The sequence below is a fragment of the Arachis stenosperma genome, chromosome 1 (genome assembly GCF_014773155.1).
Source record: "Arachis stenosperma cultivar V10309 chromosome 1, arast.V10309.gnm1.PFL2, whole genome shotgun sequence".
Classification (NCBI taxonomy): domain Eukaryota; kingdom Viridiplantae; phylum Streptophyta; class Magnoliopsida; order Fabales; family Fabaceae; genus Arachis; species Arachis stenosperma.
The window spans coordinates 128,263,179-128,280,177 of NC_080377.1; the positions used below are offsets into that span (position 1 = coordinate 128,263,179).

Here is a 16,999-nt window from a genome sequence, read left to right on the forward strand (position 1 = left end):
TTTCTTTTTTGTTTTTTTTAAAGGAAAAGTAATATTGCTACTGGCAACTTTTTCATAAGTTATCTATAAATATATTAAGAATGTAAGATCAAAATTTATTCAAGACTTTGTGATACATATATGTGATCATCACTTTATCTAATATATTTATGAACAAAAATGTTATTTGTACACTAAAATTAATCATTAAAATTAATTATTATTTATATATAAATATATATGTTATTTAACTAATTATCATTGTATATTTTATGCGGTAATACTAGTAAAATAAAATAAAAAACTAAAATTTATCTTATTTAATATTCATTATAACAATTAATAAATATTAAAATAAATTAAATTATAGCTATTTTTGATTAATTTTTTTAGTCATTAAATATTTTTAATTCTATATTTTAATTTATATTTTTTTTAAAGATAAGTGTTATTTTATTAATATAAAATAAATGTTTTTCTATAAGAAAATACAAAAGAATTGAGTATTTCTATTTATCATTAACTGTGATTGAAAGACTAATAACTTAAGAAAGAGTAAAGTAAGAATAAAGGAAGTGAGCAACATCTATCAAGTATGGCTAATGTATAAGACCCATAATTTTCGAAAAAATATTATTATGATTTAATTTTAATTTATTTATTCATTAAAGACTTTATTTTTAAAAATTATTTTATTAAAAATAATTAAATCAAATTTTGACAATTAAATTAAAAATTTTACCTAATTTTATAATTATTAAATAATTTTTTATATTTAAATTATACAACTTAACAATTACAAAAAAATAAAAATTTTATAAACAAAAAAATTAATTATATAATCTCTAATTATCAAATTAGAATATTTATTAAAAAATAATTTATAAATTAATAATTGAATAATATTTTTTATAAAATATTAATATTGAATTAAAATAGATTTTTTTAATTATTCAAATACCCTGAATTTTATTAAAATTACTAAACTATCCAAAAATTTCCAAATAACTAATCCTAATCTCCCTAAACCAGCCGCCATTACCCCCTCACCCGCTAACTGCTTCACATCAACGCCTTCCCCTAGTCTTGTCTCTCTTTTCCATTCATTCACCACAAATCCCCACACGCTGAGACGGAGAGAAAAGAAAGGGAAGAGAGAAGAGAGGGCTGAACGGAGAAGAAGGAAGGGAGGGGGAGGACCGCCGCCAATGTGTCCTGCCACAGCCGCCGCCACCGAGCCGCCACTTTGTCCAGCGTTCGTTCATAAACAGCACCAAAAAGATTTACAACCAGCAATTTCAATGTACTTGGCTTCTTTTTTTTTTTTTTTTTTTGCTTTTATTTCAATTTTCATGGCCAAGAATTATGCGCTGCTGATTTTCATGTTGTCAGTCTTTTCAATGTCGAGTCATCTAACATTCAAGAAACGCCATTGTTGTCGATGTTCTTGAAGGTTTTTGACGGTCTTCTTTCAAATTCCCTAATAACTGAAAGCTTTTTCCCCTTCTAAAATATTGGATGCCTCAAAGTCATTGGTTCTTGTTTAATTTTGTATTCTTTTTTCCCTATTTTTCTGAGGATCTGATGAAATTGTTCAAACTAGGGAAGTTACATTTGTTTCGGGTTTAGGAGCTTTAATTTCTGTTGTTTTTTTTTTTCTCCTTTGCAAGATGTGTACAGAAAGAAAGTGACTGAGAAACTGAGTTTGCATTCAGAAGTAAATCTGTTGAAGATGCTGGTTTTTAGGGCAGCGCTTCAAAACATTTGCAATCACCAAATGTTCCGTAAATTGCCAAAGGTTTCTGTTCACTCTTTTTCACTACATTTTTGCATCAATCTGTCCATAACATATTCCGTTTGATTGGCTTATTCATTATTGTTTTCAATATAAAAGAAAGCCCTGCAATAAGTCAAGTCATAAATGAATAAATATGATAGGAAGAAACACAATTATTCTTGAATTATTTGTTCTCACTTACCAGAAGCTACAAAAGTCTCAGATGCATAGAACCCTGTTCCATTGATTCCACTAGCTTGTTCACATACTTTAAACCAACACCAATCTGAAATTTTGTAACAAACTATTAGAAACCTTTGATTTGACCAATTTTATTATGTTTGTGGCTAAGTTTCTGCAGTGAGTAGTATGTTACTTACAACTAAAGAGTTTATATATTTTCTTTGGAACAAATCCAATAGATTAGCCTTAGGAAGGCTTTGAACAGTTTCAATTAATCCTGTTATCCAAAACATATGTCAATTTAAACACCAAACTTGTTCGATTCAATATATTCAATTTCTATGCATATCTATTGACTTGATGTACTTTTAAGTTTTGCTAGAGCTGAAGATTACTTGGCTAGAGGCTCAAGGCCTATTACAGCCCCCTCTTGACCATGCTCCCTACATTGTGGTGATTGAAGGTTTTGAATTTGAAGGATGAGGTACCTTGTTCTTGCTTTATGTTAAAAATTACCTTGTTCTTCATCTTTTTTGTTAGATCTATCTACTACACAATAATGGAAAGCTGTTTAGATTGTTGACCTTGATGCCATATTTCTTGCAGTTGTGGCATGAGAAAATCCAAATAAAATAAAATGGTGTGTTACCAAGTGGATATGCACAGAAGATTGGGTTCTAAATATGGGAAAATTGGCTGAACTACGGAAGGTAGTTACCATGATTTAATTGTTCTTGTCTTAATCCTGAATTTTTTTTCTTTCCGAAATTGAAGAGGTACTCACATTTGTTTAATATTTGAATCTCTATTTTCTTATCATGAATGCTGTGTTTTTGCTACTCCATAAATGACGCATTGGTTGTCAAATCATTGTGGTGGTGAAAAGATCTAGTAGGCTCAACGTAAAAATTGTCTCAAGTAGTAACCAAGTTGAGTGTCTCTTGTTGAAGGCTATCACGTCGGCCAAGCTTCTTATCGGTGAAGCAATCAAGTCCATGAGGTATGCATTCAAGGTTAGTTTGAATTCGATCTCCATTGCAATTCCTTCACTTTGATCATTTCTGATTTCATTTATGTTGTCTACTACTACTACTAGTTTATCTTTGATACTCTTGAGCACGTATCACTCTTGTTTAGAATTGACTGCAGCACAACATGAATTTAGGTTTCCTCTTGCTTAGAGTTGCAACACTACTATTACTACTACTTGTAGCACAACTTGAAACTACTACTTGTAACAGAATTTGAATTTAGGTTTCCTCTTGCTTAGAGTTGACAAGTTGACAATGAAACTACTACTTGTAACACAAACTGAATTTAGATTTCCTCTTGCTTAGAGTTGACAACAACACAACTACTACTAGTATTTTCTCTTGCTTAGAGTTGACAGCACCACAACCACTACTACAACTTGAATTTAGGTTTCCTCTTCCCTAGAATTGAATTTAACACAACTAATACTTCGTCTTTCTTATAGTTGACAACAACACAACTAGTACTATTACTACTACTACTACTACTTGTAGCACAACTTGAATTTAGGTTTTCTCTTGCTTAGAGTTGCAACACTATTACTAACACTACTACTACTACTTCTTGAAACTACTACTTGTAGCACAATTTGAATTTAGGTTTCCTCTTGTTTAGAGTTGACAACAAAACTACTACTACTTGTAGCACAACTTAAAACTACTACTTGTAGCACAACTTGAATTTAGGTTTCCTCTTGTTTAGAGTTGACAACAACACAACTACTACTACTACTACTTGTAGCATAACTCAACTTGAATTTAGGTTTCCTCTTGTTTAGAGTTGACAACAACATAACTACTACTACTACTACTACTACTACTTGTATCACAACTTGAATTTAGGTTTTCACTACTACTACTTGTAGCACAACTTGAATTTAGATTTTCTCTTGTTTAGAGTTGATAACAACACAACAATTACTACTACTACTACTACTACTACTTGTAGCACAACTTGAATTTAGATTTCCTCTTGTTTAGAGTTGACAGCACAACTACTACTACTACTGCTTGTAGCACAACTTGAAACTACTGTTTGTAGCACAACTTGAAAGTACTACTTGTAGCACAACTTGAATTTAGGATTCCTCTTGTTTAGAGTTGACAACAACACAACTACTATTACTACTACTTGTAGCACAACCTGAATTTAGGTATCTTCTTGTTTAGAGTTGACAACACAACTACTACTACATGTAGCACAACTTGGAACTACTGCTTGTAGCACAACTTGAAACTACTACTTGTAGCACAACAACTTGAATTTAGGTTTCCTCTTTCCTAGAGTTAACAACAGCAGAACTACTGCTACTATTACTACTTTGTCTTGCTTAGAGTTGACAACAACACAACTACTACTACTAGTAGCACAACTTGAATTTAAGTTTCCTCTTGTTTAGAGTTGACAACACAACAACTACTACTTGTAGCACAACTTGAAACTACTGCTTGTAGAACAACTTGAAACTACTACTTGTAGCCACAACTGAATTTAGGTTTCCTCTTGTTTAGAATTGACAACAACACAACTACTATTACTACTACTTGTAGCACAACTAATTTATGTTTCTTCCCTTTTAGAGTTGACAACAACACAACAACAACAACTACTACTACTACTACTACTACTACTACTTGTAGCACAGCTTGAATTTGGTTTTCTCTACTACACAACTTGAGACTACTACTTGTAGCACAACTTGAATTTAGGTTTGCTCTTTCTTAGAGTTAACAAAAGCAGAACTACTGCTACTATTACTACTTTGTCTTGCTTAGACATGACAACAACACAACTACTACTACTAGTAGCACAACGTGAATTTAAGTTTCCTCTTGTTTAAAGTTGACAACACAACTACTACTACTTGTAGCACAACTTGAAATTACTACTTGTAGCACAACTTGAAATTACTGCTTGTAGAACAACTTGAAACTACTACTTGTAGCACACCTGAATTTAGGTTTCCTCTTGTTTAGAGTTGACAACAACACAACTATTATTACTACTACTTGTAGCACAACTTGAAACTATTTCCTGTAGCACAACTAATTTATGTTTCTTCTCTTTTAGAGTTGACAATAACACACTACTACTACTATTACTTGTAGCACAACTTGAATTTAGGTTTGCTCTTTCTTAGAGTTAACAACAGCAGAACTACTGCTACTATTACTACTTTGTCTTGCTTAGACTTGACAACAACACAACTACTACTACTAGTAGCACAACTTGAATTTAAGTTTCCTCTTGTTTAGAGTTGACAACACAACAACTACTATTTGTAGCCACAACTGAATTTAGGTTTCCTCTTGTTTAGAGTTGACAACAACACAACTACTATTACTACTACTTGTAGCACAACTAATTTATGTTTCTTCCCTTTTAGAGTTGACAACAACACAACTACTACTACTACTACTACTACTACTACTACTACTTGTAGCACAACTTGAATTTGGTTTTCTCTACTACACAACTTGAGACTACTACTTGTAGCACAACTTGAATTTAGGTTTGCTCTTTCTTAGAGTTAACAAAAGCAGAACTACTGCTACTATTACTACTTTGTCTTGCTTAGACATGACAACTACACAACTATTACTACTAGTAGCACAACGTGAATTTAAGTTTCCTCTTGTTTAAAGTTGACAACACAACTACTACTACTTGTAGCACAACTTGAAACTACTGCTTGTAGAACAACTTGAAACTACTACTTGTAGCACACCTGAATTTAGGTTTCCTCTTGTTTAGAGTTGACAACAACACAACTACTATTACTACTACTTGTAGCACAACTTGAAACTATTTCCTGTAGCACAACTAATTTATGTTTCTTCTCTTTTAGAGTTGACAATAACACACTACTACTACTATTACTCGTAGCACAACTTGAATTTAGGTTTGTTCTTTCTTAGAGTTAACAACAGCAGAACTACTGCTACTATTACTACTTTGTCTTGCTTAGACTTGACAACAACACAACTACTACTACTAGTAGCACAACTTGAATTTAAGTTTCCTCTTGTTTAGAGTTGACAACACAACTACTACTGCTTGTAGAACAACTTGAAACTACTACTTGTAGCATAATTGAATTTAGGTTTCCTCTTTTTTAGAGTTGACAACACCACAACTACTATTACTACTACTTGTAGCACAACTTGAGACTACTACTTATTGCACAACTTAAAACTACTACTTGTAGCACAACTAATTTATGTTTCTTCTCTTTTAGAGTTGACAACAACACAACTACTTCTACTACTACTTGTAGCACAACTTGAATTTAGATATTCTCTACTACACTACTTGAGACTACTACTTGTAGCATAATTTGAAACTACTACTTGTAGCACATCTTGAATTTAGGTTTCCTCTTTCTTAGAGTTAACAACAGCAGAACTACTGCTACTATTACTACTTTGTCTTGCTTAGACTTGACAACAACACAACTACTACTACTACTTGTAGCACAATTTGAACAACTATAACACCACTTGAATTCGTGTTTTCTCTTGCTTAGGGTTGATTGCAGCGCAAGTTGAAGAATTGCAGCATGACATGAATTCAGGTTTCCTCTTGCTTAGTGTTGACTGCAACTATGCATATTGTCATGAGAATTTTCGTGCAGTGTTGTTTCCTTCTTCTTTGAGCTTTGTTTGAGATTTTTTTGTTATGATTTTTTTATGTCTATTTTTCTGTAATTGAGAAAAAGGCTAATCATGGTAAAGTGAGAAAATGAAAAAGCCATTAGTGAAAAGAGGCAAAAGAGATAAATTGAGAAAGCCAAAGTAATTTTTTATGTATTTGATTTTTGTTGAACTAGGATTAGTTCTTCTTAGTCAAGTTGGGATAACATTTGGTGGTTGCTGAACTAGATTGGAGTTTTTCTTAGTCAAGTTGAGATGGCACTTGGTGGATACTAGGCTTAGGTTAAAAATTTGGTAGGTGATACTAGATGAATTAGGTTGTAATTCATTGGTATTGGTGCATGTAATAAGTTTGATTATAGTTGAAATTTCACCATGGTTGTGGTGGAGACTGGATGTAGGTTTCATTGCACTTGAAAACCGAACTAGGATATATACTTGTGTGATTCTCTTTCTCTGCTTTTGAGTCAACCCCCTTTCTCAAGTTCTAAAAGATCTTGACAAGGGTTACATGTTAAAAAATTACCATCATTATCACTAATCATAACATGATCATTACAAAGAGTGAACTAAGGAAAGTTAATTAAGCTTAATTAACATAATTCATAAATGTTAACCAACTTATTAATTAGTTAAAATGTTAGTGTTACCAAAAATAAGGGTAATTAATAGTTCTAAATTATTAATTAATTTGGACATTAAGATCACCCAAATTTTCAATCCAATTCAAGAATAAAAAAATATACTTTATAACTAGTTCAAGTATTTTGTCAAATACTTAGAGCGCATAAACATAAAACAACATAAATTGCAACAATTAGTAAAAATTACAACTACCTAATTCAAGAACACGAAAATAACATCTCAAGTAAGTAAGAATAATATAAAATATCAAATTCATTGATGAAAAATCATCCAACAAGAGTTTATAAACTAATGATAAAATAAAAAAATAACAAGAGAATCTAAACAAACCAAAGTGCTAGAACAAGAAAATATGAACAAGGATTAAACTTGGACAAGATAAAATTAGAGAGAATTTTGCTATAGATCCTAGGAATTCTAGAGAGAAGCATATTTAAAATCTGATTGCACATGTTATTTTAAGCGAGTCATATGCTAGCTATAATGCGTATGCATGTTTTACTTTTTTTTTTTTCATCTTTCTAAACCATCTTTGAACATATCAAGGCATGTGGAATAAAAATGAAATTAATTTAACAATTTTAAAGGCCTAAGAAAAATATTTTAATCAATTAAATTCAATTAAAAAAATTCATAAAGATGTTCATTAACAAGGATAAAATTCAAGTTGATAAATTTAATTTTTTTTCAATAAAAAATTATATAAAATATGAATTTATCAACTCTTCCTCGTGAAGATAAAATTAATAAATATCAACACTCACTAAGAGGAAGTTACGAGACACTCATTTATTCTACCTACTTCTACCTATTTGATTAAAATAAAAATATAATCAAGAACATATATGAGCATGGAGGGCTATATATATATATATATATATATATATATCTCGATTCAATTCCATCACTCAGATTGAGTTTTAAAAGAATTACAAACTTGCAAGATAAGATTCTCATAAAAAAAGGAGAACATAGAATTGAATAATCGAATCCACACTTATGTATTTATTGATCTAGTATATAAGTTTAAATCACTCAATCCTCTTTTGACTTTACATTCTAAAATTTTTTCTTCTAATAATTAATAAATATTTAATAAATATATACAAATATCATGAAAATTTTAGAGAGTTGCAACGTAGTTAGAAAAAAAGGAAGTGGACCAAGAATTTAAATTTTGATTAGCTTAAACCTCTATCTAACCTATAACAACTTTTTTAATCCCAATGTATAAACCTAATTACCCATAGTGCTTTATCCATACTTCACTTTTCACACACATCTATGCATCCTTAACTAATTCACATCATATATGCACATATTTTTAAAAAGAGTAAACTATCAAAAATACACCCGAATTTTATTATCGAAAATTACTCTCAAATAATTTAAAAATACGACAAAAATGTCTAAAAAGAATATTATCTTTTTGTAAGTGGCAAGACTTTTGTATTTGACAAACTGCTTATGCATTTAATCCAAAATTTTATAGAAATATTTAGATAATTGTTTAAAAAATACACATATGAAAGAGGATAAAAATTTGATCTCTATATTTTTATTTTATTTTTCAAAAGTATTTTTAGCTGTTGACAAAAAAAGCACAAAAAATATATACTAAGTGAAAAATTACCAAATTCTAAGGATAAAAATAACTTATTTATCTAATTATACTTGTAAAAAATCGCATCAAAATTGAATCTCTAAAGCATTTTTTTGAGAATATATATTTAATGTTGGCCATTTTTAAATTATTTGAGAACGTTTTTGTCGATAACAAAATTCGAGTGCATTTTTTGTGGTTAACCCTTCTAAAAATTTTATTTGAAATATATATATATAGTATATACTGCTACTTTACCTATGATATTTTAAGAAGATTTCGTCTCGATTGTTGTCTACTTATTAAGTAGGTTACCTACTTGCACACTTGATCATTTATCACCCTTTTAAACATTGTACAATAAAAAACCAAATTACACATTGCCTAGAATTTTTTATTATGCTTGCTTTCTTTTTCTAAGACCATATAATAAACATAAATTACAATTTAAATATAAAAGTTGCATTTTCCTAGGATATGACAATAATCATTATGGTTTTAAATGCATGACCAAATCAGGCAAAATATACTTATCAAGAAATATGCAATTTGATAAAAACAATTTTTTATATGCTGAATTATTCTACTACTCTTACATCTACTACTGGCAATCAAAATTCTATGACTATTTATCTTTCTTTTCCTCTTATGTCTATTAGTTCCATTCCTAATACTACAATGACATACACTCTTACTCTTATATTTACACATACTCAATTTCCATTGAAGAGGACAATGTTAACACAACACCATGCACTCAAATTGATTCACCATATTAATTGAAGTTTTAATAGCCAAATTAAATATTATTTTTCCATTGAAAGACCTGAGTAAATTCAACTTCTTCCTTTGTCTTGAAGTCACTTATCAGAATGACGGCAACATCATGTTTATCTCAAGAAAAATATATTAGAGTTATTAATAAAAACTGGCATGATGAATGCCAATCCAGTGCCAACCCTAATGCTTTCCAACCTCAAATCATTTGTCAATGATTCTGATCCCTTTGATAATCCAAAACTATATTGGTCCATGGTAAGAACTTTACAATATTTAGCTACAACCAGAGCTGACTTGGATTATTCTGTTAATCGTGTGTATCGGTTTTTGCAGCATCCTACTATTTAGCAATGGAAAGCTCTTAATCGCATACTTCGATATCTAAGAGGTACAATATCTCATGGCATGGTGTTTACTAAGTGTTCTAATTTTAGAATGTTGGCCTATGCAAATGCAGACTAGGCTAGTGATGTAGATGATCACAAATCTATAACAGGGTTCTGCATCTATCTAGGCAACAATTTGGTGTCATGAAAGTGTCAAAAACAAAGCAAACTGAGTAGGAGCAACACTGATGTAGAATACAGGTATCTGGCCTCTGCTCAATTAGAAATCATCTCCATTCAACAACTCCTTAGCAAGCTAAAAATCCCTCAACAAATTCCCCTAACCATCTACTGTGACAATTAATCAGCTTACCTCCTAGCAGCTAATCCCATTCTGCATAGCAGCTGCAAAAACTCGAGCTCGATTTACACTTCTTAAGGAAGCTTGTCAATCAAAAACAGCTTTACATAGTTTACATCCCTTCCTTGGAACAAGTTGCTAATATATTCACAAAACCCCTCTCTATTAAGCTCTTTGATAAGTTTAGAATCAAACTTAGAGTGAGTCTTAATCCCCATCTAAGTTTGAAGGGAGTATTAATGGTAAAATAAACAATAGAGATGAAGGGTAGTTATAGTTTGTTACTAGTTTCTGTTTTTTGTTGTGAGTTGGTTATGATCATGTTAGCTTTCTATTTCTAGAATCTTCCACTCACAATTGTATAAATACATGTTCCTTTCACTCTTGCATACACAATGTTAAATACACACTTCTTTTGAAATGCAAGCAATTCAATTCTCAGTTTCCTTGCTTCTTCTATTGTTCTTGATGTAATATAAACCATTAGAGAAAGTTATCGACTTACTCCTGGATGCGAGTATTCGACAACTTGATTATATTATCAATTACGAAAACCATGTTAAGGATCTAAAAGAACTCAATGTGGAGCTTGAAAGAAATGAGCTAACAGTTCAACAACTAGTTGATGTTGTAAAAAACAATGAAGAAATCATGCCAATTGCAAATAAAAGATACCCTTGTGATTCTAGATGACCTTTGGGATGAACTAGACTTGAACAACATAGGAATTTTATTTAAGGAAATAAAAGATAAGCAAGAGCAAATTGTTAGTGAAAATTCTACTGGTACCAACAAGGGATGTAAAATTTTGATCACTTCAAGATTTGAGGAAGTTTTGTGTACTAAAATGAATGTTAACTCAGCTTTCCTGGTGTAAAATTGTAAATGAACAAATAAAAGAATCACAATATTGATAAACCATTCTTATTTGTTTCTAACAGAAATATATAGTCATATCAAAATTAAATTCAGGTTTAATTACTCTGTTGATTCTTATAGTTTCACGAAATTTTTAATTAGGTCCTTATACTTTTTTTTCTTTTAATTGGGTCCTTGTACGTTAATTTTTTTTCAATTTAGTCCTTACCGTCATAAAACCGTTTGAAATAACAGAATATTCCATTAAAAAATCGAATATTCTCATAATTTAGTAAAAAAGTTTAATTAAAAACACTTCTATTTTTATAAAATACCAAAAATGCCCTTTATATTTTTGTCCCCCAAAATCAGAGAACTCAACTATCCCTAGGTTATTCTCCTAAGTTCCCAATTAGATTTCTCCTCCGTCGCACTCTGCTGCCGTCTTCCATAGCGGCGTCGTCGTCCCTCTGCGTCGCCCACAGATGCTCTGTTCTTCTCCGCTCGTCTGCCTTGCCTATTGCATCCCCTCGTCCCGCCTTGCCTCACCGCGCCTCGCGGTGCCTTGCCTCAAATCGCCGCTCCTCAAATCTTCCTCCTACTACACTAAGAACGGGAGAAATGTTATTCTTAAAATAACTAGTAGTCAAACGGCATCTCCCAATTCTAATGCTTCGATGTGTTGTTGGTGAGAGATTTGCGGGCACGATTGGCCTCTATTCCCACTAGCAATCAAGAAACTGAACTTACCATTGACGATGACTTTGATATCTCTGGATTGAAGCCCCTCAAAGTCCCTACCCAGATCTTCTTCAAACACTCTTCCATGGATCCCCACAAAAAGGTCCCAGATCTCAAACCTTTCTTCTCGAGATTGTGATTGTAATTTTAATTGTAATTGTAATTCCCGATCACAGCATTGGCATTGGCATTGCCAGTGTGTACTGTTGTCCCCTTCCCTGGACCCTAGACCCTAATGAATTTTCTGCTTATCAAACAGGGTTCTACAGAAGCTGAGTTTTTCACTGAGTATGGAGAGGCAAGCCGATACCAAATCCACGAAGTCATCGGGAAAGGAAGTTTTGGTGTCGTGGGCTCTGCCCTTGACACTCATACTGGGGAAAAAGTTGCAATCAAGAAAATCAATGATGTTTTTGAACATGTATCGGATGCTACAAGAATCCTAAGAGAAATTAAGCTCCTGCGCTTGCTTCGCCATCTTGATATAGTAGAAATTAAACATATTATGCTTCCTCCTTCCCGTCAAGAGTTCAAGGATATCTACGTTGTCTTTGAGTCGATGGAATCTGACCTTCATCAAGTAATCAAGGCAAACGATGATCTTACACCTGAGCATCACCAATTTTTCTTGTACCAACTTCTTCGAGGCCTCAAATATATACATACAGGTGTTATTAAGTTTCCTAATTTCTTATAATTAGTTCATACTGCCATCGCATTTATACTCATATATATATATATATATATATATATATATATATATATATACTGTTTATCTCTCAGCAAATGTTTTTCATCGTGACTTAAAGCCCAAAAATATTCTTGCCAATGCTGATTGCAAACTAAAGATATGTGATTTTGGACTTGCTCGAGTTTCTTTTAATGATGCTCCATCAGCTATATTCTGGACTGTAAGTGTACTATTGTGCATGCCATGTCAATATGATACTTGTTTACCAACCTCTTGCTGACTTAATTTACTTACTCTTACTAAGGACTATGTTGCAACTCGGTGGTACCGGGCACCTGAATTTTGTGGTTCTTTTTTCTCTAAAGTAAGCTTCTCTCTACTTTGACAATACCTCTGGGTTGCTTCTGCAAGATACAACAAGATGAGTTTGCTTAAAAGTAATGGAATGGAATATCTATGTAAATGTAAATGTAAATTTTTAATCCTTGTGTTGTGCAGTATACCCCTGCAATTGATATCTGGAGCATTGGATGCATATTTGCAGAAATGCTCAATGGAAAGCCATTGTTTTTGGGTAAAAATGTGGTGCACCAATTGTATCTCATGACCGATTTGCTTGGCAGTCCTCCACCTGAGTCCATTGCAAGGGTTAGTTTTTCAAAGTCTAGTTTGATATCCAACCATATGACATGCCGCAATCATATTTGTATCTAACCAAATGCAACTTCATTTCTATACGCACTCCTTTGGTAATATACCTTATGTAATGTAACTGTAATTGTAATTACAGGTAGCAGCTAATTATGTAGCAATGGTTCTTTCCGGACAAGTATTTGATAGGTAAATCCACTGATGATAAAACTATATCAATCTCAACTCATCTTCATGAATTTCAATATTTAGAATGATGTTTCTTCCCGTGTATTGTCTGAACCTCATCCAAGAAAAGAAGCGAAAAATTAATGCAGAAAAGAAGAGGAAAGAGCTCGAGAAGGAGAGAGCGAAGGATGAACTTCTGACGAGAAAGCGCCAGAATGCTTTGGTGTTGCTTTGTGATTGTAGGTGGTCCAAAAGCAGCATGTGCTGGTTGTGCTGGCTTTGCGGCATTCTCAGTCGTTATAGAGAAATTCTTAGACAGGCATGAGTAGTTACCTATTGAATTGAAGTCACCCAATTTTGTATTCATTAGGCATAGCATGGATTTTCATAGTGATAGTCTTTTGCCCATTTGCTAAAGGGCGCATACAAAATTGTAGTATTTTATTTTACATCGATTATTGTTTATTTGTATACAATATCAATTGGTGGATGCATTCCTCCAATTCCAAACTAGATGTAAGTATGCTCTTAAGTATTAATGTAAAGTTTATTATATAAACTGGATGCATTATCATAATGAATACTTGAAAGATGAAAATTGAATTTTATATATGCTTATTACTATTATTTCTATTTCATTTTATCCATTCTTTTTTTTAGGTTCTTAAGATAAGGTATTTTGAAAGTCGAAAAAAAAAAAGAGAAAGTATTTTTGGTACAATTTGTATATAAATAAGCAAAAGAATGATAGTGACAAAATAAAAGGGATTATAGAAATATTTTTCATGTCTTAGAATCATTGAATATGGATTATAGGAATATCTTTCATTGAATATTTATAGTTTCACCGAATTTTCAATTAAGTCTTTATATTTTTTTCTTTTTAATTAGGTCTCTAAGGGTATAAAAGTAATTTCACAATTCACTAACATTTTTTTGACGTTTAACGTTAATAGGGACTAAATTGAAAAAAAAATTAATGTATAGGGACCCAATTAAAAGGAAAAAAAGTATAAGGACCTAATTGAAAATTTCGTGAAACTATAGAACCAACAGAGTAATTAAATCTTAAATTCATACTTGTTTTTCTTATGCACAGAAATAAATTTTCCTTTACCAAATTAGAATTCACATACTTATACCCTTTCTAAAAAGTAAAAAAAAAAAACCCTTAAAAAAAACAGCAATCTAAACAAAACAACCTACTTGCAATATATAAGTCTATTAATCGGTAATGTTTCATTGGTCATAACTTCAATTGGTGTTTGATAATCACTTTTTGGATTGAAGTGAAAAAAAAAAAAAGAAGATTTAAGGGTCTTATTGTTTATTTAATAAGTTTGGTCCTTCTGTTTAAATATATTTTAAATTATTTTTTTATAAGATTTGAATTTATTTTAAAGTTAAAGTATATATATTTTGAAAATTATTATATTTACAAAAATATTATATCTAACAATATGGTGTAATTAAAAACTTGTTTTTATATTAATGACAGCCAATAGAGAAAAAACCCTAAAAATGTTGTTATAGTGTATATGGTTTGCTTTAACGTAAAAAATACACATAATAGTTAATACAACGAATTTGTGAATGATACAAAATTTATAGGAAACTATTAAGTATTTAGTATGAAAATATTTTTAAATATATTAAAAACCTAAAAGCACACATAAAATTGCCTCTTGATGGTAATTAGCTAATTAGTTTTCAGCGTCGATGTATAGGAAATGTTCAAATAAAATACATACTTATGTTTTAAGTATTTACATCTTTTACCAATTCAAACCCTCATAATGAAGCTTCAAACTAGCTTTTCTGGTACCAGCAACACTCTCAATTACAATCTATCTAAACAACCCACTTGCAATATATAAATCTATTAATCGACAATTTTTTCTCTTCCAATTTTAGATAAACTATAAAAAACGATAGTCTTAAGTAGCTATAATTGAAGTTTGATAATAAGTTTTAGGATTAACTTTTTTACAGAGACAGAAAGACTAAGACTGAGAGACAGAAACTAAGAGACAGTGATTGAAATAAATTTTAGTATTTTGTTTGGTGCAAAATAGAAGATAGAAATTGAAACAAGAATAAAATTCTAATTTAATTTGCACAAAAGGTAAAATTAGAATTAATTAATTGAAATGAGGGTATTTTAAATATAAAATGTTATTAAAGTTTCAATCTAAATTTTAGTCCGATGTGTTCCTAATTTTTGGAGGTACTGAAATACAGAAATTTTAGAAATAGAGACAGAAATTTTAGTACCAATCTCTGTACCTCAAAACAAACGCTATTTTAGGGACAATTTTGGGACTTACCCCAACATTAAGATAAAAACGATACTTTACTCTATCTATTATCATCCAACTATTTTTAACTATTAACTTTACATAAAATTTTTATAAATATTTGCAACTAAAAGTAGTTATTATTACGTTTTAATGTAAATATTAATTATATGTAACCGTTACTTTTTAATAATAATTGGTATTAAATTTAATTGATTAAGACCATTAAAGTTTTGTACCATTACTATTGGAAAATTATAAAATTGGCATACACAATTATTTTTTTCTGGTGACTTCAATCACAAAAATTAATATGACACAAGTTTATTCTATAATAAATTTGTATTAATTTTTATATAATAAAAATAATAAAAATAAATAGATAAATAAATAATAACATTTTATCTATTAGACTATTACTCTTTTATTACATAAGATTTCTCTTTAAATTTAAATTTTTTTTTATTTTTTATTATCTCTTTTCATTCAATAACTTTTATTAGTATAATCTCACAATTAATAATAAATTTAATATTATTATTAAACTATTCTTTTATAGATTTTTTTTAACCAACTAATTAAAAATTAAAATAACTATTTACATATCTAATGAATTAAACATCTAGCAACGAAAATATCTTGAACACATCAAGAAAGCAAAATCTAAGAAAATCAAGTTGATGATCGAAAACCTCCACAACACCATAAAAAACAGCACTCGCCTTTTTGATATCTTCAATCCGATGCACCAAATTACCGCACACGTGGCATTATTTCCACCCGCTGTATATCGTGAATGAAGACGCTGGGACGGTGAAACCTGCCGGCTGCTAGGGGCTGCACGACCGCCGTATTGGTGGGCTGCGCAACGAATGCAACATGCGCAAGGAGGTGTCTTCGTCGGACGTTCTCGGACAGCTAAGCGGCATTAGGTTGCTGGACCATGGACGATGGTAATCTTTGCAGCTCTAGGAGAGTGAAAGAAATTGCTAAAAAAAAAAATTGCACCACATTCTTCTTAAATAGATAAATATATAACTTTTCCATAACTAAGTTTTTATTTTTTTAAAATTTAAAATTAAAAATTATAAAAAATTAATTAAATTAATTATAACTAATTATAATTTCAATTTTATCCTATATACACATTTTACAGTAAATTCATTTTCTCCATACTTTAAATAACATTGATTATTTATGCACCGTTACCTACAGTTGATAAAGGGGGAAAGGTTACATTTTTAATAATTTTTA

At 30.7% G+C, this 16,999-nt stretch overlaps 1 protein-coding gene and 1 long non-coding RNA gene across 6 annotated transcripts; both read left to right on the plus strand.

Moving 5' to 3' along the window:
- Nucleotides 1-1,028: 1,028 nt before the first annotated feature.
- On the plus strand, nucleotides 1,029-7,183 carry LOC130955141 (uncharacterized). 3 transcript variants are annotated; one of them, XR_009076746.1, is made up of 6 exons: nucleotides 1,029-1,282; nucleotides 1,650-1,777; nucleotides 2,313-2,423; nucleotides 2,546-2,649; nucleotides 2,826-2,952; nucleotides 6,498-7,183. It is a non-coding gene; the product is annotated as an uncharacterized LOC130955141 (long non-coding RNA). The 3 variants fall into 3 exon arrangements; XR_009076846.1 differs by having other exon boundaries at nucleotides 2,322-2,423; XR_009076951.1 differs by having other exon boundaries at nucleotides 1,660-1,777.
- Nucleotides 7,184-11,557: 4,374 nt separating this feature from the next.
- Nucleotides 11,558-14,026, plus strand: LOC130946920 (mitogen-activated protein kinase 9-like). 3 transcript variants are annotated; one of them, XM_057875828.1, is made up of 7 exons: nucleotides 11,558-12,041; nucleotides 12,198-12,606; nucleotides 12,722-12,849; nucleotides 12,934-12,993; nucleotides 13,128-13,277; nucleotides 13,420-13,469; nucleotides 13,574-14,025. In XM_057875828.1, exons 1-7 carry the CDS (start codon nucleotides 12,024-12,026, stop codon nucleotides 13,590-13,592), a joined length of 834 nt encoding a protein of 277 aa, XP_057731811.1. In that variant the 5' UTR covers nucleotides 11,558-12,023; the 3' UTR covers nucleotides 13,593-14,025. The 3 variants fall into 3 exon arrangements, with proteins under 3 accessions (XP_057731811.1, XP_057731803.1, XP_057731819.1); XM_057875820.1 differs by having other exon boundaries at nucleotides 13,598-14,025; XM_057875836.1 differs by having other exon boundaries at nucleotides 11,885-12,041; nucleotides 13,579-14,026.
- The last annotated feature ends 2,973 nt before the right edge of the window (nucleotides 14,027-16,999 follow it).